The 27,955-nt window shown below is 36.5% G+C and overlaps 1 protein-coding gene and 1 long non-coding RNA gene across 2 annotated transcripts in view; both read right to left on the bottom strand.

The window, feature by feature from the left end:
- Positions 1 to 27,955, bottom strand: part of LOC147872633 (uncharacterized) — a 421,094-nt gene that overhangs the window by 345,322 nt on the left and 47,817 nt on the right. The window lies entirely within an intron of this gene.
- The window catches only part of LOC110831377 (histamine H1 receptor), a 59,205-nt gene continuing 34,162 nt past the window's right edge, over positions 2,913 to 27,955 (bottom strand). Inside the window, exons 2-3 of the mRNA XM_022067294.2 lie at positions 9,387 to 9,477; positions 2,913 to 4,452 (exon numbers count right to left, since the gene is read on the bottom strand). Of these exons, the coding sequence (XP_021922986.1) occupies positions 3,311 to 4,452; positions 9,387 to 9,477 (1,233 nt within the window). The 3' untranslated portion in view covers positions 2,913 to 3,310. The remainder of the gene's footprint in view (positions 4,453 to 9,386; positions 9,478 to 27,955) is intronic.

Raw genomic sequence — 27,955 nt, 5'->3', positions numbered from 1 at the left:
GTTGGGATAGTTTGACGTCTGTTGGACGTAAGCCAGTTTCGGTGTAGTTAGCTAGTTTGACATATGTGGGATTGAATTAGTTGGGAGTCGAAGTAGTTGAATTATTGGACAATAATTGCAGTTTATATGTATGGAAGATATGTGATTATTTTAAGCATTTCTGTTGTCTTTGAATTAAGTACAAATGTATTTTATCTGGACAAAGTAAAAAATCCTTCATAGAAAAATAGTTTGCTATTGCAATAAGTACATTTCTCATGTTGTGCACCGTAAATTTAATTATAATTAATGTCAGACCAAGTTTAATATTCCTCACGTAAGTCTATCTCTATCTTGTCTTCAGTTCCACGTTATTTGCTGCCGCATTCAGTTCAGTTCAAGATTTAATTTTAGCAAACTTTATGTGTAATTATTCTACGGTATGTTGATGATCCAAAAATTTCACAGTGCTTCCTTATTCACAATTATAAGCACAGATACGTCCGACATGTTAGTGAAATGCGCTTATGCGTGCTTTTTAAAAATTTATTGATTTTGTAAAATCAAGAATCTTCGTATAATATTAGTAATGTCCTTCGTTGAAAACAGGACAAACTATATTAAAAAAAAGGAATTAATTTGTCGGAAGTGAAAGTTGTGCCAGGAATTCTACAATCGTGTATCATAAAAGTATATATTAAATTCTCCCACAACTTCATTCTAATTGATTTTTTCACCATAAACATATTTTTTAAGAGTGTAAATTATGAAGTCTGGTTTGTGTACATTTTAGTATTTGACTGTACATAATGATAATAATAATAATTCAATTACTTTATTAGAGTTTTGGCGAGATGCAAAGAGTCTATGACAGGCTGATAAAAATATAACAATAAATGATGATAATGATAATATAGTTATGTATGGATAACAATATGCATACAATGTAGGCGAGAAAACTTATGTAGGCTATGTGAGATTTCTGGTTCTCGCGGCAGCGAATATGAAGAATACTGTCTTCTTTAGTGTTGTTGCACCGTTTCAGAGGTGTTCGCCTTGGTGATGGAGGCAGCAAGCACCTTTGAAACGTCGGTTTACTTCTACCAGACTACGCGGCGGAACAACCCAGAAGAGGAATTTTCTTATGTAAGGTATTTCAACAACGGAACACTCGGATTCAGTGTGCGAACAGAATAACGCAAAACATTAATTTGGAAGCATTCAGCGCAGACAGGACAGAGAGGTTCTGACAAACAAACCGGATAAAAGATGGAAAACATAAAAGAGGAAATATTCTTCTTGATTGATGTTACTATTCGAACCGACTGAAATGCTGTAAAAAGGAATCTAAAAAGGAGCTTAAATGTGAGATTCTCCGCGTATAAAGTAAACCATGCCTTGTATGGAATGTTACGTCATACCAGTTATTGATGTAACAGGAACTGTGGAAAAGCGCGACGAAAATGTCTGCTATGTAGTGGACCCATTAGAGAAGACGTGCATGCACGAGTCTCATTGGATAGGGGGATTTTTAATGAAACTGTATTAACTGCAGTTGTTATTTAGCCTCGATCGAACAATGTGCTGGGGTGATGACGTTCGGTGAATTTGAACGGTTTGCGAAGGAAGCCACTTATTTCAGGGCATTGTCCTAGTAATTGCCTGAAGGACTGAGGAAAACGATGAAACACCTCCATCCCGATCATCAGTGTTCCTTATGGGGGTTTGAACCAGGTATGTCCTAGGTACTAATCGCTCGAGTCATCTTGTGCTGTAGATAACAGAGAAAGGAAAAGTTACAGAAATCCATTTACTTTACATTCCCAGTCCCAATAAGTAGTTTAGTTAGTATTACTTCGGCGCAATATATACTTAGTGCTTGATTTTTGGTTTTTGTATGTATTCTTATGATATTTTTATTGGTCTCCTTTTCTTTCGTCTGAGTGTACGCCACCTCCCACAGAGGCATTGTTTGTGGTATGCTCTCTCATTCTAGTGACTTTACGTCTGAAATTAATGAGTTTATCGTTTAATGTAGTCTAGGGTTTTCAGTTTAATCTGTTGTGTTCAACGAATTATAAACTGAGATGAATCATTAGTTGTTTCAATATGTCCATATTATTCATTTTATCTAATAAAACCTTACCACAATTTTCCTTATAGAACTTATAATCTCTCAGTCCGCTTTCATATTTTCTTTTATTGCGTAGACTTTACAGGCAAAAAACAAATTAAACCGTGCTTGAGTTTTTTTAAATTAATGTATGTACGTATTTACGTAGGATGTTAAAAATGGAGGGCATTATTTTAGAATACTTTCGTTGTTTGATTGACAATGCGTCTCAGGCCTGTAGCGATCATCGCCCTAATGATGGAGTCAGCAAAGACCTCTGAAACGTCGGTAAACTTCTACCACACTACATGGCTCTACAACCCAGAAGACAGCACTGTATTTTGTTGCTACAAATATTATGTTGTCTACAGAAATCTGCATGCAGTGGATTTTGTATCTATTTCTTTCCAGCAGTGGTACTTGCAATATAATGATGATAAAATACCACTGAGAGTGTGGTATTATTTTGATAGATGATTTGTTTCAGCCAACTTATTTCCAATCAGTAAAAGATGCATGCTCCTACAGGCTAGTTGTACTTCCTAATTCTTACTTTTTTTAAGGTATGGATGAATTTACCAAATACGAATTGGTAATAATCACAGTGGGAGTGGTTCGTTGTCTAGTTTTAAGCCACAGTCCTATCATTTATCTGAAATAAGAATCTTCCTGCTGAGCTAGTTAGTCGTGTAGGATTAGAGTCGGTACGCTGAACTGCGTTCTGTTATATTAAATTAATCCGCTTTGGAACCTATGTCATTACGAATTTTTATGGTGTACTAACATTCCTGTGGGATTCCAAATCATTAGCTGTGTGATGTACGTTATTAATACATTTATTAATATTAAATACGATACATTTTGTCGTCTATATTTCAATAAATAAGTTTAACCCTAGTTTAGGTGTCTGTCAGTTTTCGTCTTTCCAAATGGGCTGAATGATCACAGATAGAGGCTGTTTGTAATAGTATGTAGTTCTGTTGTCATATAATTTATATGATCGATTTTGGTCCGCAGTTATCATACCTTAGGGTACATATCAGATTTGGTCCACAGTTACCATATCTCTCTTTTCCTGTTCATTCGTCCATCGTTTGTGATGAAACTCCATGATTTGTTTTTATTTAAACAATATTATTCCCGCAATTTTCTTGTACTTCATTATTTGCACACTAGATCGCTGACATTTTTAAAATGTAACAGCTATTGATTGATTTGTTAACGATAGTGAAGATATTGATCATTATTTAATGTTCGTTGTAATTGGTTTGACTGTCTGGCTCCTACCCGGCTCGCCATTGATATCAGGCCATTTGGATCCTTGCTGCCAAATCCTAGCATTTTCTTAAAGGCTCTTTTAAAGTTTGTGTTACAAAGAGGGTACAGAATTGGGTTCAGTGTGGAGTTGATGTATCCAAGCCATATTGTAGCAGTGTGGACGATAGGATTTACACAGTCACTACAGAAAGCTATAACCATGAACAAGACAAAGTAAGGTAGCCAACAGAGAATGAACGCGCTCATGATCACTCCCAGTTGAAGAGCTGCTTTCTTTTCCTTCTGCAAAATTGTGGAATCGGAATCGTTACTGCGTCTTTTGGCTGCGTTCTTGTGCACGAACGTGCGTCGATATTGGCTGCCGGCAGAATTCTCGCGAATTTGCTTCCCAGTTTTCTGTTTGACATCTGTTGGTGCTGTAGCAAGTTCTACATATTCCACGTTGACAGTAACTCCTTCGAAATGGACGAGTCCTTGGCTTTGAGTGCCTTCAAGTTTGTATGAGAACACAGTCAGGTTACGGAACTGATGCGTCTCTCCGGCCATGACGTCTTTCTTTGTAAATGTTGTAGACTTCGAGCTTAAATGGTTTGGAGGTTGATCTTCGGCAATTGAATCAGTGCCCCATACGGCACTGGCGCCAAGTTCTAGTCTACTGCTGTGGTTGCACTGTCCTAGATCGAAGCGACTTCGTTTCTTAATCTCGAAGAATATACGTCCATATAAATATACCATGAATAATGTGGGGATATAGAAGTTGAGGCAAGCAGCAGTCACTTTGAAGGCAACATTACTTGCAAATTCTGTTTCGCACACGGTGGAGGGATACATGCGTTCTCCTCCCGACTCGATGTAATGCCAACCGATTATTGGTAAGATCCAAAGAGCTGACCCGACCCACACCAAGCCAATCATGATTAGAGCTCTTTTTTTAGTGCGACGCCTCAAATACCGCAGTGGAGACGTGATGGACCAGTACCGGTCCATGCTCAGGATGAACAGGTTCAAGATTGACGCTGTGGATGCTGTGTAGTCTGCCGACAACCAGAACTGGCACACTGGGAGACCGAGCACCCATTGACCTGCGGGAACACAAACGCTCATGTCAGATATCTGCATTTCTGCAGACTTTGGGGATTTTGCCATGATTTTTTTAGAAACTAAGTTGAAATATCCTTACAATTCATTCGCCACGTGTGAGATTTGAGGTTTTCACGACGGTAAAGATGGTTAATCTAATCTCATGGGTTCTGGCGCTGTTGAGACTCGTCGGTAGGGACCAAAATTTCAAAGAAACATCTTTCTCCGAAAATTTGCCAGTCACCGACGAGTCTATACGGTGCCAGAACCTAGAAGAGCGTAATAATTTTCGCCACTTGTTCCTTTGGTTGCACTTTTGTAAGGAAAGGAAGATGGGAAGATGGTCTGTGAATGAATGGGTGAGAATTTCATAACCTACATCAGTATTGTGATACATGTATAGGTCTTGGTCTTTCTGGAAAATGTTCCTACCAGTTTTTGAACCCATTATCTTGTGTAAATGTGAAATGTAATACATGGGTTGTATTGACGGTCTTCCAATCTTTATTAATTACTTCTTCGACATTTGGTAGTTTTCATTGAACGCGGAGGCGGACTGTCGCAGAGTATCCACCTACACAGAACAATATAGCACATAGAGGCACGGACAAAAATATCGATGTCTCGAGTGGGATTCGGTCCCACAATCCCAATGTCAGAGTGACCAGGACCCACCACACCTCAGACCGCGAGGCCACTTTGTCGCGAGTCCGCAGATCTGTTGTTTCATAAAACTGGACGGCCACCAATCGGGCAATTCGTGTTAGCGGCGGTTTTTAAAGCTGAAACCGCACGGAACTCGCGGACCGACGCAGACTTTTGAGTAAATGTTAAGATTTATAAGTTACCTAATCTGTTTAAAAAATATTAATTATCGAACTTAGCACTGACGGAAATGTGTTGATTAACCTGAGGAATTTGTTGCATGAATTCAATATACAACCAACTAATCTTCTGTTGTGTACGAATATTGACAATGTCCGTAACAAAGTACATTTATTATGCTGAAGCCGATCTATTAAAACGCTTTCAGACTGATGTTTGAACTGATTATCCAGAGGCTCTATTGGCTAAATCCTGCTATCATTATGGATATGAGGGAGTGAGCTGCTCATGAAACTTGAGAGTGTGACGAAAGTAGAGCATTATGTCGGAAATGTGATGAGATGAATGGAATGTAACGGACAAAGAAAACTGTAAATTCTGAAAAGGAAGGAATAGCAGTTACACAGAATAGCATAATAGGGGCAGTCTACCCTGGTAGAATTTGCGGACAGAAGAGGCTGCATATTATGGGGGAGGAGAACACAAACACTACCCCGAGCCTCGCAAGTACCTTGTGCACTGGTCTTCAGATGTAATTTCTACTCCAGAACACCCAAACGATTTTGTCATACGCAAATCAATGTTAAGGAAACTATTCAAAATCCTGACTCACATATTACTAGACTAATAATGTTTATCTTTCTAAACACGGGCGATGAGAGGATGGTTACAGACTTTAAAAGAATAGCCAATAAAATCAGAAGCAGGCTAAAATTTAATTACAAGTAAAATTGACTAAAAACAAACACGAGACAGTTAAAAATGCATAATTTTGAATTATTCAACTTCACTTTACCTGAGAGTGAAACCATCTACGATTTATGTGTAGTTTATAACGAAGTATTTTAATAAATGTGTCTGCTACTTTCAAGACCCGGATGTCATTCGGTACAGACACAAGTACCACGAACACATAGATATGACTGTTAGTTATGCTCTGATAGTGAATATAACTGTATTTGACGTTGACATATTCCCACAGTAAACGACGAGTCTACTTCACAAATTAAACATTTAATTGAAGTATGAAGGTGTTACGTGTAAGAAATTACTTTACATTCCTATCAAATTCTTTGTTTAAGATCTTTGCCCCATTTTTAGACGATTTTAACATTTCTTTCTCCTCTACCGGGTGTGTAACTGCAGTTTTGAGATTATATAAGGTCTCACCATTGCTTCACGTAGTTATGGTCAGAGACCTCATAGTTCGGTTTTCTTTTAACCGGGGGTCTGCAACTTGTGTGGAGTAGATCCTACATTTTTGTTCTCTTCGATACTGTTTTGCTGTAAGTTTCTTTTCGTAACATTTTTATGAAAAAATAAAGTATACCTCCCATCTATATTTTACTCGTAATTAGTTTCCATTCATTTTAATCAAAATGTGTGAGATAGTTTAGGGGAGGTGGTTTGTGGTACCAGAAATGTTGAGAAACGCAGTTGCGGGTTGTAAATTTTGTTATATGAGTACTGATTTGAGAATCAAAAAATAAAAAACAAAAACAAATTGATATGCGTTCCTTAGGAAATATAAATTGCATGAAGTATCTGTAGGCCTGATATTATTCTGTAGATGAATTCTTGTACTTTTTACTGTTATTATTAAAAGACAAACATAATGAACTCAATAAAATATCCTAAACTATATCCTTTTTAGAAACTCAGTGTGTAGAGGCTTTTAAAGTCAGCAATCTTTGTACTCGGCCACGTGTGAATATTCTTAACTTTCACAATTTAAGATTTCTGCCGTTATAGCCGAATTTGAGAGCGGAAGAATTTCAATTTTTGAGACTGTTGGGTAAAATCAAATTTGGCAGTGAAAAGAAGTTTACGGCTTTTGTCTTGTTATAATATGACAGCGAAAGGTATGCTATTTTTATTGACTTAAAGAATGTTTGGCTGTCAGTTGTTCACTTTATTCCTTATGTTTAGTTTGATATATTTTTTCTGAAATATCAACTCTGACACGAAGCTGTCTCCCTTGGGCTTTGTGAAGATTCATGATCGATATCAAATGTTAGACTCTGAACTGCTTTGTGCTCCATAAGATGTAACAAGTTATCTTTAGTCGTTCAGTTAGCGAGGCATTAAGGCGGTCAAACTTTGTGTAGTTCTGCATATTGATAAAGTTTTGGAACTACGCGTATATTACTTATAACGTTGTTTGCAAGGTAGGGAAGGTGGCGTGACTTTGAACTAATTTACTTTCAATTTTGAGATATTAAGTTGAGAAATTTTTGACGTTCAAATTAGTTGATTTTCCAGGTCTTTTTCTAATGTTCGCGATAGACATTTCCACCGTGTGTGTAATGACGCAGAGTTTTCGTATAACTGGTGAAGACATAGATGGAAGTCCTGAAAATAAGGGTGATTTAGCTGCTGTCAGGTCAAATACCTTCGGAGGGGGTCGGCGTAACTAAAAAGCCAGCAGTTGGATCGTTTGTTTGCCTGAAATAAGCGAATTTAAAAAAATGTGGAGAATAATGCGAGTAGTCTTTGCGTATGTTCATTTTGTTTCCCCACCCCATCCGATTTTCTGAGAATGATGAATATATGACAATGAGAAGTTCAGTGTCGTGATTTGATCTTACTGTGGTAGGCTACAAAGAATGTTATGTATCACAATAGTTGGCAACGATAAAGTAGCTTTCATTCGGAATATGTTAGAGAAGAAGTGTGAATCTAGTGGATGTGTTCATTAGATGTTTACGGATTTTAAAGAAAAGATTAAACTTAATTTATTAAAAAAACGGCCACCAGATCAGTGGACTAATAGCTAAGTGCAGAATACAATACATCAACTCCTGTGAAACCAGCATCCAGTGAAGTGTTAATTAATATGGTTTTGTAAAGAACTCACCTTTATGATCTGTTTAAAACCACATTCTTTCTTTTTTCCCCGTTTTTGCCACTGATGATGACCTCTTGAGGTCGAAACGCATTTGGTACTAGTGTCATTTATAGTGTAAACAGTTTTGTTTGTATACTTATTTTTATATTTAATTTATTAGAGTAGTGCTGCTTAATGTAATTAAATTTCGGAGTCCTTAATAAGTGTATCTGAGTATTTAAAGTGTGCAAGCCTCCATATGGGTTCCGAAGGACGTAGAGATCTTGTAATCTAAAATGTATTTGAAGTGTTTATGTTTTATAATTGTGTGATAACGAGTTTCTGCTGCTTCCATCTTCAGGGCGATGAAGCACCCTGATGATGGAGGCTGCAAACACATCTGAAACTTCAGTGAACGTCCACCAGACTACACGACGCTGCAGCCCAGAATTTATTCTTGCAGCCGTGAAAACCTGAAATCTCATTTGTATTTGGGAGTTAACTTACTTCAGTGTTGGTCTGATTAAATTATCTTTATTTAAATTTGTTAGTATTTTTCAACTAATGTTGAGGTCGTTCAATAGGAGATTTTTCCGACATGTGATAATTGATAAAATATCTGTATTAAATTCGAAGTTAAAAACCAAAAAATACACTTCTAAATCTTACGTGGTCAATTATTTAGTCAAACAGCGCTCATAGACGTGAAATTAATCGAAGCACTTTTACACATTTTTTTTTTTTTTTTTGCTAATCTTCTGTTGTTTTTAATACTTTTGTCATTCAGTAGCTTTGATCAGAGTTCCATTTAGAATTTCTTTGCGTGTATCCTGTGATACGTGTGCCGTAGATTACCTAGCCCTAGTTCAGTGTCTGCAAATACAGTAATTCAGCCAGTTGCACCCACAAAGCATTTCTGAGCTCTTGACTTGTTTGAACTACGCGACAGATTTTCATTAAGACAAGAACGTTCAGAGTATCGAATATCGCAGTAATTTATTTCTCCATAAATTCTCTTGGATTGCAAATGTAAAGGTCCGACATTGAGAAAGTGGTTAATACTACTCGCAAAGATAAAAACACGTTTTTTTTATAGATTCTTTAAAGTCCTGTAATTGCTGTATTGGAAATCAATAAACTAGTAGCATACTGAAGTTTACCGGCACTTTATAAATTAAGGTTTTGCTACGTTATGTTTAACCTTGTACTTCCAACAGTGGAATAAATTTATCATGAAAGTATGAGAAATAGTGTCTTGTGCCATTCACATCTTCAATGTCTTACCGGTGAGCGCATACACGGAGCTAATGGGCATAACGATGCCTCCAACTGTTATGTCAGCAGCGGCCAGACTCATGATGAACATATTAGACACCTGAAACAAAACAACACACCATCATTCGCAAGCATAAACGGACCACTGAAGATCGCGATTGAGTGCTTTATTGCCCAGAAGTCCTTGTTTAAGTTCTACAATCGAAGACTGGCAAATAGCAGGATAATACCTTAAATCAGGCCCAAACTCTTCTCTCTACGTCCCTTCCATCACCAATAATTGTATCATTCGAGGAAGCTATAGAATTTCAGCTGTTGACAGTGTCGTAAAATAAACCATAAATAAAGTAAAAATTAATAGGTAATTGTAAAATCGTTTTTATAATTTTTTGTGGAATATTTCACTATCGTAACTTTTGTACCAGTTTGTGCAGCAAATTCAGTGTGTTGAGTGTCCGATGTAATTTTCGATAACAGAACCCCTCTCAAATGTCAAACTGTTCCAGGAGTAGCATCAATTTTCCAGTGATCCGGTTTCTACTTCCCCCGCGAATGCATATACCTATTGTTTTACATTTCCTTGAACTTCAAAACTACGTGTATATATGCAACATTTAAACTGCCTATAATTTGGTATTTTAGCCTGCGGTAGCATTACCGATGTTGGTCGTCTGGCTTAGAATACAGGGTGACTTGTAGGTAGAAACCAATGTCTCGGGGAACATAATGCCTCCATCTTCAGAACTGAAGATGAAAATAGTATTTTCTCCGAAATGATTGTATCTAATTAAGAGTTTACGCGGTGTTATAGCGCAGAAAACCAATATTGAAAACTTTCTGATCGTATTTATCATTCATAATTGTCCTGTCGTCTATCATTCTGCACTACGAAGCAGCCGGTTAAAAAATCATTATACTTTGTAAAATATTTACTTTGTTATAAATATAATAGTATGTTGTAGCAGAATACAGCCCTCGTAGTCTGTGTATCGTCTAATACCTATTAAGTGTACACAAAACCTTACAGGGACTCATTTCGCTGACAGCAAAGCTTGTGGTATTAGAAATGCAAGAATATAAAATATTGACGGTTAATAATTTGCAGTGTAGTCAGTTACGTGACTCAGATTAGCAGGGATTTTTGAAGTAGCAGACCGGGTGCAGTCAAGGTAATTTTTGTTATTATTTACTTCGTACGTTTAGCTTAAGTTTCTTGCCACAACTGCCGTTCCGCTGGGTAGAATTTAATTAAAATTACTTTTGTGTATTTTTAATGTGTGGGTATTCACTTTCACATTATCCTTCCAGAAATGAATCTGTGTGACGGTTCAAGGGGAAAAGCCGATATGAAAATTAGGAGCACTGGAGCCTGTGGGTTCATTGCTTGTTCATGAGGGTCTGCCAGCGGTCTCTATCCCGAGCCAGATGAATCCAATTAACACCATCACGCCCAAAATCTTTAAGATATCTGCTCCTAGGTCTTCCGAGTGGTATTTTCCTTTTAAACATAAAAATACTCATCTTCCTCATGCACTCTCTATGCCCATCCATCTCGTAATCGTTAATTTGATCATACAATTATTTTGTAAAAAGCACAAACTAATAGATTTCCTCAGTATGTAGTTTTCTCCGATCTTTTTTCACTTCAAATATTCTCAAGCCTGGTTCAGAGGAAATATAAATCGGAATATGTAAGTTTTGAGGTTTTCACGGTGATGAGTCTGATGATGGCTGTCTTCAAAACCTGAATGTTTCGCAGTTTTGTAATTTGTTTCCAAACAAAAAATCATCATAGAGTACATGGCCAGTATTGATAAACAAAATTAATTTTTATGCAAACTTAGTGTTCTTTTCGAGATCACAAAAATCCATAAGCCCACATTTACTTATCTGTAGACAGTCATTGAAGTTCATTTGTTTTATAGTAACTTCTTAATTGAAATATGTGACGAAGAAGTAGAGGGAACGATTCTTTTTAGCAGGAAGTAGCTTATAATAGAATAATAAATTGTACTGATGTTGTAGAATTATGGAATATAGAATAATCTTTGTAAAAGGCTAGATTTAAATGTAAAAACAAAATTAGTAAGACATAATTTGATATACGGAAGGGCAGGGTTATAAGGATTAAGTCTGTGTAGCGAAAGAACAGGGCCACTAGAGATGCTGTGATCTGGAAAATGCTAGACAGACGAAATCCTCTAAGAAATCAGATGAATGAATTAACATTTCAGAGAAACATAATTGTTTTTATCTTCATGGATGAATTGGCGATGCTGGCGAGTGGAGAGTCTACGCGGTGTCACAACCCATAAGAACTACATCGTAGACATGTTCCTCCGAAACGTCGGCATCTACCTTGCTGCCTCCATTATCTACGTCTTGCTATTCAGCTTATAACTATTAAGCTGGTGTCTTCTGGATTGTAACACCGTGTAGCTTGGTAGAAGTTTACTAACTCAAACTCCCACCAGACTACCATCTTCATACCACCGACGCCAGAACCTCGAGAAAGCGTCAATAATTACACCAAGAATGAATATTCAGTTATCTTATTGTGTGTGACAATTGCAAGAGTTCCTGTCAATTGAATCTAGATGTCATGGATATTTAATTGTTCTCCATTTCATTTACATGCATGCTGCATATAAAGGACGTATGAGTTCAGCAGTACTCCATAATTTTTTCTTCTATGCTTTAAATTTCCCTTACTAAAATACGATAACAAAATTGTCTAAACAGAACTTTGTTGTATGTAACACGGTTTTAATAAGTAGTTTTGTTTTATATAATACTTAGTTTTTTTGTTTTGTTTATGTTCAATATTCGCTTATTATTAATTGCATTATAATGCCTTTTTTAAACTGAAGTGGGACAGAATTTTTCTCTCTGCGATAATAATAAATTTAAAACTTTAACGATGTTTTCTTCCATTAGTCAGCACTTTGAATTAACGTCTCAAAATTAAGTTACTTTGAAGATGTTTTTAAAATAATGCATAATTAAGGTAGAAGTTTAATTTTCAAAGTTCTGTGCTTCTGTTAAGTGAAAAACGGATTAGTCTTCACAGCTTTGGTTTTAAATATGCTATATTTGTTAGGTGAAACATTACGTTAATGTGTAAAATTTAGACCCAAAGTTTCACACACATTTTTTCCTGTTTTCGAAAGTGTCAGGTTCATGTGTGATATCTTAAGTCCAAACGTTTGATTATAATAATAATTTGATAATATGTAATTATTAGTATTCTACCATATCCCTAATAAATAATAGGATTTCAATTTATGCACAGAGGAGTTGGTAAACGCCCCACAAAGTTTCTTTCTTTCAATGTAATCAAAGTGCCGTATTTTATACTCTTGCTTGGATGTTACGGTAAGAATAGATAAGTGTAGATGATGCAAAATGGGTCTATATGCGAATTGTATTTATATTATTGTATATATCTACAAATAAGTATGTAGGCATTTTTACATAGGAAGTGTTTGGAAATTTCTATAAGTTTGCCTTCCACGTTTTAAATAATGAATTTACGCTCAACTTCGCGTACTTCCTGGTCGTACCTCTGTAAAATTTAGGATCTGTAGATATTTTGATCTTTCTTCTATTCTTTAGCTCCCAAGAATTAAGCTGCCTTGTTCCAAGTGGAAGTCAATTCTAAGAAAAATGTACCATTTTAATATTTGATTTGGTCAGAGACGAGCGGGAAAGCTGCCCCGAGTGTGTATTTTAAGAACGACGATGGACCACAGTCGGTAAATATTCTTTCGGTATAAAAAAGGCAACATTGAATATTATCAGTATCAAACTACAAAAAAATGACGACGCGAGAGATCTTTTGTAAAAGTTGCTGTCACAGTTTCATTTAAGGTTGTGAGATTTGAGGTTATCTTGGCGGTGAGGATGATAATGTCCTTCTGGGTTTTCGGCTCCGTGTAGATCCGTGGGTAGATACCAACGTTTCGTGAAAACATACTGTCTCCATCTTCAGGACTGAAGATGCAGAGACATCTATCGATTGGGACCGCAGGTCTCTTAAACTTCCTTGGATCTCAAAATGACAACTTTGTGTTCTACTTTCAGTTCCTTGGGTAGAAAATGTGTCCTTCGCATGGTGTCTACCTGCAAGGTAAACAATCTCACAAATTACTAGTCAGTGTTTCTTTTGTGGAGGAGGGGGGAGTTGGTTGGCGTTACATTCCTATTCGTACTTTGGCCTGTAATATTTTCGAAAGTCAGTGCCGACAGACGATTGAATTCTCTAAACGAGCAATTAGTCCAACGTAAGACATCTGTGTTCACAGAATAACAGAAGATTATATAAAAATAGACGCCCAAATGTTATGAAAGTCGCGATCCAGTGTTCATGGAAAGAATGTGAAGACCGAATGGTCGGAAGACAGCCATCTTCAGACTCACCGCCTTCAAAACTTCAAATCCCACGGAGTGGTCACATTTTAAAAATGTATCTCGTTATTTACCTTGCCGAGAAAAACCTCTGCAGCTGAAACAGCTTCATAAAAACGTAAAACGAAGCATTTATGTCCTTTTAACATGCAAAGCTTCTGTATTCCCTTTTGTGTTCATGACTGAATTTCTCTCTTGTTCTAAGGCGCCGTGCTACGATAGCAACTTCTCTCGCACAGGCGTTATGCAGTCAGCACACATAATTTATGTTTGGCGTTCCCTTGTTTGGATTGAAGATTTCTGTGTCATTTTCTGGGAAATTTAAACTGCAGATATCAAAAAGGCTGTCGTTGTAACTGTTGTCTATGAATTAAAAAAAACAGCGAGTTACGTGTGTGTTTAACTGAGGCTTAATGGGAGAGGTAACACGTTTCATGGATTTGTCAGTTGTTTTCTTACTATAATTAGATCTCTCTGTATGTTTGTGTGAACAACTGACATTTCCCTTCTCTTCCCCCCCGCCATTTTCTCGCCAAACATATTTAGTAATTATCTTAACATCAGCGTTATATATAATCTCAGAAGTTCTTATCGTATGGTGAGAGTTACCTGGTAGGTATTCAAGACGGGTATTCAAGGTATCTGAAATTAGATTGTGTATTCTCATTAATTGCGTTAGCTTATCTATAATATAAACATAATAAATTGCAAGATGTTTAAATTAACAATAGAAATAACTATATTCTATACCCATCTTTTCAGCTGCTTAGTATTTTCCGGTCATATATAATGTCTCTAACTTCCTAACCTGAATTCAAAAAGTTCTTTATTTTTACAGATCTAAATTGCGGAAATGTAATTTTTCGAAACCTACGGTTATTTTTAAAATTTTTTACTCCACCATTAAATACAAACTCATATGCAATGATTAATTAATATACAGCACAAATTTATCGAAATTGTCGTTCAGTCTCCCAAAAAAACAAAGAGAAATGACTTTCCTTACCGAAATGTTCTCACAATTTAATTCCGCTATTTTACCGTTATTAAAGTAATTTGGTCCGTCATTTTACAATATTTAAAACAAAACAAATATCTGAAGGCATTTTAACTGTAGATTGATGAACGAGAAACATAAGTGCAATAAAATCCGACTGTAAACGAGCGACTTTTAAGGAAGAGTTCACTTTATATGAAAATCCATCAGGTTCCATAGATATAAAATAAAAACCATGGTAAAATTACCTCTACGCGGAAACAGGAAAGTATGTGTAGATTTTAATAAAAATGAAAGCTTTAGATAAAACAATTTACGAATTAACTATTCACCCAACGAATTCTGTTTGAGATATAAAATTAGCACGTCAAACAAATTGAAATCGTTTGGATGTGAAGTTAATTCTGTAGTTTTAAATATGAAAGATAATTCGTTCTTCCTGTGTTAATGCATAATCAGTACTTCTTTGGTAACTGTTATAGTTACAATCCTAATGGACGTAAATAAATATTAATATGATCAAAATATAGTCTACTATAAAACAACTACTACTACAAATCAGATATATTCTGTCGATGAAATTTATTATAAATGAATGAGCTAACGAAAGTATGGTGAAGAGAAACTCAGGGGAAATGGTATAATGCCGGAACGAATTTTAGTATCTCAGATTTTTCCAATAAAATGTTATACATTTTTTTATTACATCTGAAATGTGGAAGTCGGGAACAGCTACTGTCTTAAAACGAAGTAACAGATTTATTGGTTTGGCACAAGAACCTACATTTTATTATGTTTTATTTTCGTTCTACTAGAGGAACTGCGATTATGTACTGAAGGCTAGCACTCACATGGGTATAAGAATTGATACATACATTCAGCGTAGGCTAATGTCCCTCAGCAGGTCTGTTACGACATTTTGAATTCTGCAGATGTATCAGCATCTTACAAACTGCTCTAACAACAGTAAAATGTACATGTCGGTTTCTTTAATTTCATCTACCTATTCTGTTGCATTACCTCCTTATTTAGTTCATGTCTTATTCCGTCTGTTACGTATTACGTCTTTTTAGAAGTAATTTTATTGTTCGCATTTTGTCTAATCGTTTATTAATAGCTCCTTAAATAGTGTTAATCCTTCCAAATATTTTGTGGCCAGTGATGCAAAGGCCACAGGCTAAATGAAAACAAAGTAGTACCGAGGTAAGGAATACGCGGATGTATATCTCTACTCCCACACAAATCTGCGTGGTGTGTTCTTTGATTAAAATGCCATGGACAACTTCAACATTTTGCGAAGAATAATATTGACAGCTTATTCATACGCATATACATCCTGCAGTTTCCCATCAGCAAGCGCGTTACCCAGCAGCCCTGACAACGAGAACAGAGATTGTTCTCGAAACGTTAGCAGAAAATATGGTTTATTCACCGTTCAGCCACCTGACGCGGTTTGTAACCCGAGAATCTTTCATCAACTCGAAAATATTATTTGGAACATTTAATTTTGTTTTTCTTTTGAAGATTACTGGACGTAACGCCCTGTAGTGTGGTAGACGTTTACCGACGTTTTAGAGGTGGTTGCTGCTTGAATTATCAGTTGGGTGATAGCGACGATCGCCTGATGTTGGAGGTAGCAAGTACCTCTGAAACGTCGTGTGCCAGTTCAGGTTCGTAGTTCGATTCCCGAACGGGCTGAACCTTGAGATGAAAGTTAAACTAGGCTTTGGCGTATTAATCAGGTTTATATAAACGAAGGAGGCGTGATTATATGATATTTTATACGCCTTACTCAATCTAAATTGACTGAATTTATTAATTTTGGTTTTGTTTAATGTATTAAATTGGAAGATAGTGGCGGCAGTCAGTCGCTTGAACGTCTTTCTTCCAGACTTTCAGTCTAGTGGCGACGTGACATTCACAAAGCTTTCGCACTCGTAAAAGTTGTTTTCGAGGCGAAAACTTAATTACTACCAGATGTTGCTCTAGGACAGTAGCAGAGGGGCGACTTGAATTAATGAAATTCGAATATGGCTTTTCGGTACTGTTTCGGTGTCATGGGGTGACATTTGGGGGGACGAATTGGATCGCCGTATTCAAGTCAAAATTTGAGAACAGCTGCAGGATGCGGGGGAGGGGGGAGTTTCTAGCCGTGCTTGTGTTGTCGCTCTCTCAAGTCTGGGTCTTCGAGTCAAGGAGACATGTTCTGCTTGTTCATTAAAGTTCAGTACGTAAACAGCCGAATCATAGCGCTGACCTAATATCAATGTGAAGGGTTTCGCATCTGCTTGTGCCAAAATTTTAACAAAGTGAACATCTTCAAAACTAGCATCTGTGCTGTCTCTAGTTGCATCGACTACGAGATTTCGCTACCTTCACGCAAGGTTAACTTCAATAACCGCCTTCCACGTATATATTGCTTGAGTGTCAAGAGAACCTTGCTTACCGACGAGCCACTATACCAAATTACCCTGAGATACCATTATATTCCTGTCCGTATACCGAATCATACATAGCTGTAACCACACTAGCGTCAGGCACAACACTGGAGTCGATTCCGTGGCTACAACAAAACGGACGACAGGTCGTGTGCGGATGGGCGGTTACGGTCGGTAATGTTCTCCCAGACTATATGGAGCAACGTTCCAGAATACAGTCAACTTCATAGTCGGAAACTTAAAAACTTGAAATTCCACTCTTTATTTGTTAGCGTACTTGCGACTACATTCTATGGACAGCCCTGATATGGGCTTATTAAAATGCATGCAGAATTTATAACCTGCGTCTCAGGCTCAATTGTCACATCTGCTTGCACCGTGCCACTGGCCTGACTCAGAGTTCGTTTACAAATGTCAACAGTGACACAATTCGTCGGTTATTATTCTCATATTCGTGGGAGTTAATTCAAAATATTCACACTAAGTAGTGTGTCTGACAGACTGTCTCGCAGTCGGAGCCGCTTAAAGAATGATGATCTAAAGATTTCTGTCTTCTAGGTTGTTGCGCTGTGTAGTCTGGTCGATGTTAACCAACGTTTCAGAGGTCATACTGCCTCCATCATCAGGGCGATGAGTATGAAGATTTCTGTCTTCTGGGTTGTTGCGCTGTGTAGTCTGGTCGATGTTAACCAACGTTTCAGAGGTCATACTGCCTCCGTCATCAGGGCGAGGTTTTTACAGCGGTGAGTATGAAGATTTCTGTCTTCTGGGTTTTTGCACTGTGTAGTCTGGTCGATGTTAACCAACGTTTCAGAGGTCATACTGCCTCCATCATCTGGGCGATAAATCTGAAACGTTGGTAAACATCTACCAGACTACACAGCGCAACAACCCAGAAGACAGAAATCTTCATACTCATCGCCCTGATGATGGAGGCAGTATGACCTCTGAAACGTTGGTTAACATCGACCAGACTACACAGCGCAACAACCCAGAAGACAGAAATCTTCATACTCACCGCTGCGAAAACCTTAAATCTTACAATGATGATCTGCCTTTCTACGACCAGTGGTTTAGTAAATGAGTATGACTTACTAACCACGCATGAATACACATACCAGAAAATATTTTCATGTACAGAAATACGTACAATTACACACATCTACATCAGAGTTGAACCCAAAGTTTCAAATCGTACAAAAAGTGTCACTGAAATATTGTCCACTTTTTTCAATCTGTATTTGAATTTTGCTCTTGGTTGTCAGTCGTTCAGGTGTGAAGCGTTGTTTTTCCCGCCACTGCTGACGTCGGTTTATGCCCTTAGCAAAGTGGCGCTGGGGGTTGCTTGTAGCTATACAAATTGTGGGCACGTCAGATATGCGGCAGCGATATGAATGATGCCGGCTGTTTGCGTGTGTTTTTACCGTTGACTGGTAATATTAATGAAACTAAAAAAGTGATAAATCATGCAAAGTATATCAGTGTTCTGGAAATATTTGATTAAGGGACCATGTAAAAATATCTCGTTACTCTCCAAAAGTAATACTTTCACATTATATCAGTGGCGGGTTTTCGTTAGTGCCAAATGGAAGGAGCAAGTCGGATCATGAGGAAAATTATATAATGATGAGCTTCACGGCCTGATGTTAGGGTGATTAAATCGAGGAGGATGAGTTGGGCTCGCATAGAGGAAGGGAGGGGTAGTTAGGCGGACAATTATCCTGTCTGACGTTCTTATTTTTTTGAGTACCACCAGGCATATTTTCTGACAGTTTATTTCAAAATTCTATGACCAGTTCTTACTGTGTCCTTTTGTCATTCAACGACGTACTCCCTTCAGGCGCTAAAGGCTTCTGCATTAAGCGGTTGATAAAAGAAATTTTAAAAAAAGAACCAAAAAATGTCATCGAGTCCTTGAAAATATAACATGTGTATCCACGGGTATGGGTTAGTCTATATTACATCCGTAGAAGCTACAGAATATTGTACTTTGACTTGAAAATGTAATCATCACTGACCTTTGTTTTTCTGATTTGAGGATGCACCTTCTGACTGAACGGAAGCTATTCAATCTGCTTACCTGAATACAGCGATCGCTAGCGATCACTGATAAAACCGATAGCTAACTAGAGGATATTCCGTTCTGCATTTCGAGAACAATGGAACATGCAAGACAGCACAGCGTTAGATATTGGCAGATGTATCCACAGACGGCGTAGGGTGGGCATTGTTTCATTTGTGCACAGTTCAAGTCTACGAGATTCGATGGAGACCGATTAGAATGGGCTCAGTTTCAGTTCTCGTAATCTCCGTTTCATTTGACTTCCTTACAATATACATCATACAGCAAAATATCGAAGAACGTTCATTTGAAGTTCTCTTGTGTGTGAGCGATAACAGCTAGTTCTGGCCAGAACGCATAAAACTTATCTTATTACACGGACGTGCATTCCTACAGATATTGTGTTGTTGTTGTTATATTCCGGTACTGTTTTATAATCCAATAATAAAACGAAGATTTGGAAGATGGCTGTGTTCTGGGTTATAGGACCGTGTAGTCTGGTTGACGTTTACCAGCGTTTCAGAGGTCCGTGCTGTCGCCATCATCACGGTGATGACACTTTGGTAAACTTCTACCAGACTAGTCATCTTGCTGATGATGGAGGCAGCAAGGACCTCTGAAACGTCGCTAAACTTCTACCAGACTACAGGGTGGTACAACCCAGAAGACAGGCATCTTCGTTCTCAACGCCGTGAAATCTCAAATCATAAATACAGATTCTGTTCATGAGCTAGCTTCTTTGGTTCTTGCGTAAACGGTCATTGGATCCAATCCTACGAGATTCGGGAAATTGTATTGTATGTAATTATAGATTTCATAGAGAGTATAATTTATTGTTGTTATATTACCGAATTATTAACCTTTTCTTTTCCATCTTATGACATAAATCTTTCGATGCTATATTTTACTTTTGTTGTGTATAAACCTGCCTTCTTTGCATGGAATTCTTTAATGTCGACGGATGCCGGCAACGTTGAGAGAATTAAGTGGGTTTCTTCTACCTCTTTTCTCACTCCTACTACTTCTATGCATGCAGATTTTTGTATATTATTATTATTATTATACAATTTTATTGTGATTTGTTTATTGTAATTTTGATTTCATTTATTTTGTGCTATATATATATATATATATATATATATATATATATAATTGACCATTTGACATATAACACAATAAAATAAGTAACTGAATTCAGTTATTATTAGAAGTAGTAATTGTAATGGTAGTAATAACAGTTTTGTTACTATCCTTTTGAGAAGACCTCATTAATTATTACACGTTCTCTACATGTTATTGTTTTCAGATATAAGCTAAAAATACATACCGCCTCCATGTTCGAATTAATTGGCAAAATATTTTGCACGTAATTTGTAGTTATATGCTCACACAATATTTAATATCCCTAGCTCTACTCCCCATTAGTTATCGCTGTCAAACTCCAAAGTAAAGAAATATTTTCTACAGCCTATATGTTGTCATACATTCTACGAAGAAACAAAAGCTGCTCTTTTCAGGACCCTATAGTAGCCATCGCTCTCAATAGAAACGTTTATGCGTCCGCTTTGTTGCTGTTACTGGTTATAGGAAATTAAAAATTATGATCTTGCTGTTGCTTCAAACGCCGCAAGGTTTGTATCAAATTTTATGAAAATAAGCGAGTTGTTTTAAAATTTGGTCTGTGTGGTCACACATACAGCATGATGATCTCATTTTCCGTAATAACGTGAAGAAAACTAAGAATGATCAGATATTGGGCAGACTAAGATTATCCGAACACATTTTTATCTATTGAAGAACATACAGGATTTTTTTATTAAAATCTTCATTAAGGAAGTGAACTAAAATCTTAGGGAAATTAAATTTTGGTAAGTATGGGCCTAATATAACCCTCATTGCACATAAATATCCAGCGCAATAATTTTTTAAAGATATAATATGGTTCACATTACCATAAAATGTGTACTTTTTCTAAAATGTAGATCTAGTTAAAAGCAGTTCTTTTAACGTTTCTTTTCTGTCTATGAAAAACTAACGAAGCAGAACGAAAACGAATTTGTTTTACAGTAATGCCCGTAGTACAACATTTGAAATTATAGATTCATATCAGAATTGTGTGTATATCCATTCCAGTGACGTATGCAAAATGGCAAAGAACGCATTTCAAAAACACGTGCACTTAAATTTGTGGCACATTTTTCGCTTTTGTTATTTTTATTACGTAACCGATATCTCTGGAAATGTTATTTAAACTCGAATTCCCCAATTCATCCTGTTTGATATTTTACATTTATTTAGGCTTATGTGTTGGAGGCACTGGATGAAACGTACAAATGCAATCGAATTTGTCAAATGCTACGAACGTTTGTCCGGTGAACTGTAATGGTGTTTATTTGTATGTCCGTTCACGCGAACATAATATAAAGTCTACACGCCATGTTTCTAAAATGTCGTTTGATTGTTTGAATTCACTGCCATGTCATGAACTTTATATTATATAAGTAACATTTCAGTCTGATTCCTTTTGTTAAAAAAATGTTTCGTTAAAAAAAATTGTACAATATAACACCACGCTGAAATATATGGTAATTTGAAATGTATTTCGACTAATTTACTTTTTATGCAATTTTTGAACGACGTAGCAAATTAAAATTATAGTCACTATGAAATTCAGAGCATGTTAAATATGGAGGAATCATTGCAGTAATGCGATTTAAAATATTTGTCTACCTGTCTGCTGTCTGAATTCTAAAATTGCAGAACTACAATTCTACCTGTTACTTTATGCTGGTTTAAAACTTGGTCTCACACAGTAACAGTGGAACGCAAATTGAGGGTGTTTCAGAACAGGCCGTTGAGAAGATTTAGAGCTAAGAGGGATGAAATGACTGAAGGCGGTAGAAAACCTTATAATTAGAAGACCAAACTTCACTTTTCATCAGACATTATTAGGATCATCAAATTAAAAGGGTCAAATGGGCTTATAAAATTTCGATTGCGTAGCCCGAAAGGAGGAGGCTACTTGCAAGACCTAGACGTAGATGAGAGTATAATACCGAAATGGATGTTGAGGAACTAGTGTGGATGGTTGTGGACATGAGTATTGTGTGTCGGGATAGGTACCACTGGTGGGATCTTCCATACAGGGGTAAATTTTCTTCACTAGCTAAGTGACTATTATCTTCTCACGCCAGTAAGGACTCTGTCTGATCCATGGAGTTAGGTAGTTAGTGTATGCAGCGTTAGATGAGAGATGACGGTGACTTGGCAGTAAGAAGGATGTGCCTAGGTGTATTTGGGGAAAACGAAATAGCCTCGTATTCATTTACGGAGGCTAAGATGAAACTAACTATACGACTTTATGAAGTCCTATCCCTATCCAGGATTGGAACAGGATACATCACAAATGCTAAGAGGAATAATGTCTATTATAGGGCTCAGTATCTTTCAGTAAGTACTCTACATACTTAACGTAATCAAAATCTGAAGCAGTTGAAAGGAAGACGGATGGACAGGCCCATTTTGTGTGTTTGTAAGACATAAATAATTTTAGGTATGCCCTTGTTATTATTGTCCCAATATGAAGGAAATTCATGGACGTAATCACATTACAAATTTATTCAAAATATATTATTGATGACATGACCGAATTATCTCTGTAAAGTCATTATAACTTAGAAATCGGTGGACAACTCCTTAGTCACTTGCTTCAGAGGACAAGAGGAAGGACAGAAAGAAACACTTCTTCTTCTTCTTCTTCTTTCTCTATATCCACTTTTACCCGTAATGGTCTTAACGTGAATCATATCATGAAGATGTAACACGTCTTGAATGAAGGCCAGATGGTATCGGATAAAATACGATTTGGTGTAGAAATGACAGAATTAGATGTCAAATAATCTGTTCTGCTATGCTACCTCAGCATTCGACCATCGGATTGGTATAAAAAACGAGGTAAGAGGGCCGGTCTCTGTGGAATCTATACTGAAGCTTCAGGATACGGTCGTTAAGTCAGTCGATAAGTTGGTGTCAGTTCTAAGCACACCAGATGGAACTAGAATCAATCGAAGACTTTCGGATTCTGAGTCATATATCATTTATCAACCTGCCCCTCAGAATGTGTATTTCTTGTTTGCCACCATGTAACTGCTACTAAGATAAATTAGAAGAGAAGTGTGCGACAGAAGACTTGAAGTTTGACTCGCTGTAAGACCATTGTTATTTAATTAAGTCGACTTCACTCCTTAGTCCATGTCACAGCTCTATTACCGGGATGATATATCTCGTAATGTGTCTGCTCTGAAAATAGTAAATGTGTGTGTTTCAAGCTGTTTTGCTTTGAAGCTATGAAAACTATGAAAATGCTAGGATTCTCGTTTGCATGTATAGTCCAAAACGGGGATAGAACCAGTCTCTAAATCGTCTACGACAGGATTTTATCATAAAAATCTAAGACGTCCAATCAAATAGATGTGTGTGTGTTTATATATATAAAATACATGCATGTATGTCTGTTCCCATAATAAATTACGCAATTTTTGCAATAAACAAATTTCAGTATGTTTCTTCGTTCAAGCTGTTACAGTCAGCTTTTCAGAATGCTCTTTACTATGGTTTGATTTCGGCGTATAAAAAGAGTTAAATCCGTGTTGAAGTCGGATGACGGGAGCCGAGCAGGAAGTTGATTGCTAATTCAGCTCTTTACAATTTGTGGCAGTCCAGTTGCTCCGCAAATAGGATACACGACAAATAAAAATTAGCGGAACTGTTAGAATGAAGTACAGAATAAACTCAGGAAAACAAGTTAATATTTAGCCCAAGTTCTGACTTCCATCCCTCCACACCGGTGGTATAGTATTTCAAAGGTGCAGAATTCGGTCCTAGGCTCCTGTCACTAATAATATAGAGAGAAAAGTATGGATACAATGACAACCGATCACCGGAGGAGAGGAGTATAGTCAGCTCCAGAAACGTCATATATATCAAACACACCTCGGGCAGCTAACAATGTCCTACACAGTGTTTCTATAATAACTTCTGGCTAACCAGTAAATTCCCCGACCTGATTGTAACCCGAAAATTCACTAATGGTCATTGGACGGTACCTCGAGTCAGAAGAATGCAGTCCATATCTGCATATCCTATTTCTGTTAGGTCCATTTTAATGTTATTTTACCATGTAGGATTCTAAAATGGTCCATTCCTTTCAGGTTGTAGAGGTAAAGTATCTTAATTCTACATATCTCCCATGTGTGCTGTATACTCTACCCATCTTGTATTCACGCGCGTGTTCATCGTAATAATATATGGTGAAAATAACAAGTGATAATGCAGTGTTCTCCATCCTACTATTACTTCATCTCTCTTAATCAAAACACTTTTCTCAACATTCTGCTATCAGAAATCTTCAGTGTAGAGATTGTTTCTTATAGTTGGAACCCAAATTTGAACCTGAAAATTGTGTACATCAGTGTCGTACTGAGTTCGACAAGGAACCTGAATCTAATATTCGCTTACGTCGCACTAAGACCTACAGATAACCTGAAACAGAGAATCTAAAAGTATTAAATATGCCATCGATTAAAGTGTAATTTATTTGGGAATTTTACATTCTTTTGCCTGTGGAAACAAAATATACTTTGTAGTACGAAATTTAACACATTTTCTATTAGTTTTTGCATTTAAATTTCCTGTGTGTTCCGGCAAAACCTAATTAATCCCAAACTTCGTGACATAATATGTCGTAACGATGCTCATAAACCAACCGAGAATTCCTACTTTCTTCAAACGAAGTTCTCGTTTAATGTTCTGCTCTTTGACTTCTAGAACATTCATTTTGCAGCGATTGTTCACGTCTTGAGCAAATCCTGTCGTTAAATACCGCTGCCATTAATGTCTCTTTTTAAGACTGCGATCTGACAAAGCGGTGGCATCCGAAATCCACATATCGACGTCTGCGGCGAATCGATAATTAAATCTGGTGTATAACGAACAAGTATCACTGACTCTGTGAGGATGGGGAAAAGAGGCGCACAGAATGAACAAAAAAGGATGCAAAAGAATGAGAAGCTAGGAAAGAAGGAAAAATTAATCCAAAATTTATAAAAAAAAAACAAGTAAAGAATGACAGGAATATAGAATGAAGGAAAGAATATTAAATGGGAAATTAATCAAGAAATGGTGAATGAAGAATGAGAACAAAGAGAAGGAGAGGAGATGAAAAGGAAGGAATTATAGACAAACAAATAACGCAGGAAATGTAGGGCCATGTAGAATAATTACCCTAGGAAGAATAATTAGCTGTGGAATACTCCCTTTAGAAACCTGGATATTATACATACCTTATAAAATTCTTACACAAAAAATGTCACTTGGTTTTAAAATTAAAATGTCTTATCAAGGAACCCCATTGAATGCAATCGTTTGCTTGTCTTTCCTGTGTTCAGCGTATTCCACGCCTTATTGCCCAGCTGTGGTGCGTCAATGTACGTTTTAGGTTACAAACTGAAACTATTCAAAGTCTCTACTCGAAAAGATATAGATTTCAGTATTAGAGACTTGTGGTCTGGTTCTTTACAAATCCCTAATTACAGTCCTGTCCTCATTCATACGGGTTTGATCATAACTATTAATAGCATTTGTTTTTGGTATATTGTAATTCATTTTTGACATATTTCCCTATAAATGTCAGATACAACTTTTATGTCCACTTTATTCGTAAGGCATTGGCCTGTCAACATCCGACCTGACACAATCAGGCATTAACTTTTTTATAAAAAATTCTGTGATGGAACATGTAATTTTGCGGATTATTTATTTATGTATTAGGCAAGGTATGAATGGTGGCTGTATTTGTTCAGGGATTTGGAGCCTTGTGGGATAAAATTTATGTTGCCAGTTGTCAACAATGATTAAATTAAATATAGGGCTAAATCTATTATCGAAAAATAAAGGAATTCACAAAGCACCCTAGTCGCGAGTTCAACTGCCCTTCCACATGTGAAACTCTAAGATAATCAAAACTTGTTTTATTTCTTTCCTTTGTCTTGATGCAGTTAGAAAATAGACCTGATGATGGGGCATTAAATATAACTTTGCAAGATAGTGTAATTGCGTCATATTGTGAATATTATATCAATTATTTATTTTAATCCGTCTGATCACAATATAATTTTATTTAAAATTTCTTATAATTAAGATAATAAAATATCATTCATGTTCCATATCGATTGATCGATTTACATTTCGGAACATTTACACAACATGTTTCGGTTTTTATAAAACCATCATCAGGTGTAAAATATATCTAAGAACTTAAAACTCAATTATGATTTCTGTAGTTTAAGAAAAACAGCACCTTCGCCCAAAAATGGAAAAACAAACGTAATGAAACATCACCAAAAAACTACAGAAATTATAATTGAGTTTTAAGTTCTTAGATATATTTTACACCTGATGATGGTTTTATATAAACCGAAACATGTTGTGTAAATGTTCCAAAATGTAAATCGATCAATCGATATGGAACATGAATAATATTTTATTATCTTAATTATAAGAAATTTTAAATAAAATTATATTGTGATCAGACGGATTAAAATAAATAATTGATATAACTTTGCAAGGAAACTGTTCATGCTTTAACGATCAAATTAGGTTCTCTTCCCGCGCTTTTGGTTCGAAATTTGATGTGATCGCGACCGTTAAAGCGTTGTGCTTTTTTCCTCGACTACTTCCGGACTGGGAAACGCGTGAGTGTCCGTGAGTGCGTGCGTGAGCGTTTTTACCACTTGCAGACCTCGTAATTACCGCCATTAGTTACTCTGCGATGTAGGTTGTCTGCCCACATCCGGTAAAAAATTATTGTGGTTAGTCAGACTTGGAGAGTAATCACACAAGACACTCTTGAAAAGAATATGTTTATTTTTTGTGGTGGAGATGATATGATATTGCTCCTTTTTTCAAAACACTACTCTTCAGATGTAAAATTTTGAACCGAGCAACGTATACATACATTACTTAATTTTTCTAAAATTATTATTCTCATGATATATACATAACATACTGAAACCTCTCTTAGGAACGTAAGTTAAAGGTCATTATGAACCACCAGTGTTTTGAACGCAGAGTATATTAACGTGTTTCATATTATTCTTAGAATAAACATCGATTATTTCCTGAACATTATTTACCACATCATATTTGTGGTGGAGACAAATTCTGTTCTCTTTCTGGTATGAACTGGATTTTTAAATGTTACGTATTTGATCTCCGGGCTACAAAGATCATCAGAAATAATATTTATTGTTTTATAATTATTGTTTTTGTCTAATGTGCACATATAATTTTTCTACAAAACAAGCCGCCGAATAATGATATGTAATATTCCTACCTATTATCTTTTTTGTATAAGATATGTAGTTTCTGTAGTTGAGCTTCTTTTCTGCGAATGTGGAAAATATACGAAGTTCTCTGATGAAAATCGGCGACAAATAGAGTAAATGAATGTATGATCATCTGGTAAAGATATTCCACCATTTATAATTGTATGAATTTTACAATTTATAAATTTAATCGCCAGCAAATTTTAGGAATATATTTTGTATTTTTCCGTACATTTAAAAGAGATTACAGTATTTTCTGCCCGATGCTTTTGGCATTCTTTGGGGCTGTT

The sequence above is a fragment of the Zootermopsis nevadensis genome, unplaced genomic scaffold, assembly GCF_977971745.1.
Source record: "Zootermopsis nevadensis isolate Lab colony 2312 unplaced genomic scaffold, Znev_1.0 Znev_ptg000025l, whole genome shotgun sequence".
NCBI classification, from domain to species: Eukaryota; Metazoa; Arthropoda; class Insecta; order Blattodea; family Termopsidae; genus Zootermopsis; species Zootermopsis nevadensis.
Note: the sequence above shows the minus strand (reverse complement) of the source record. Positions and strands in the feature narration are given on the sequence as shown.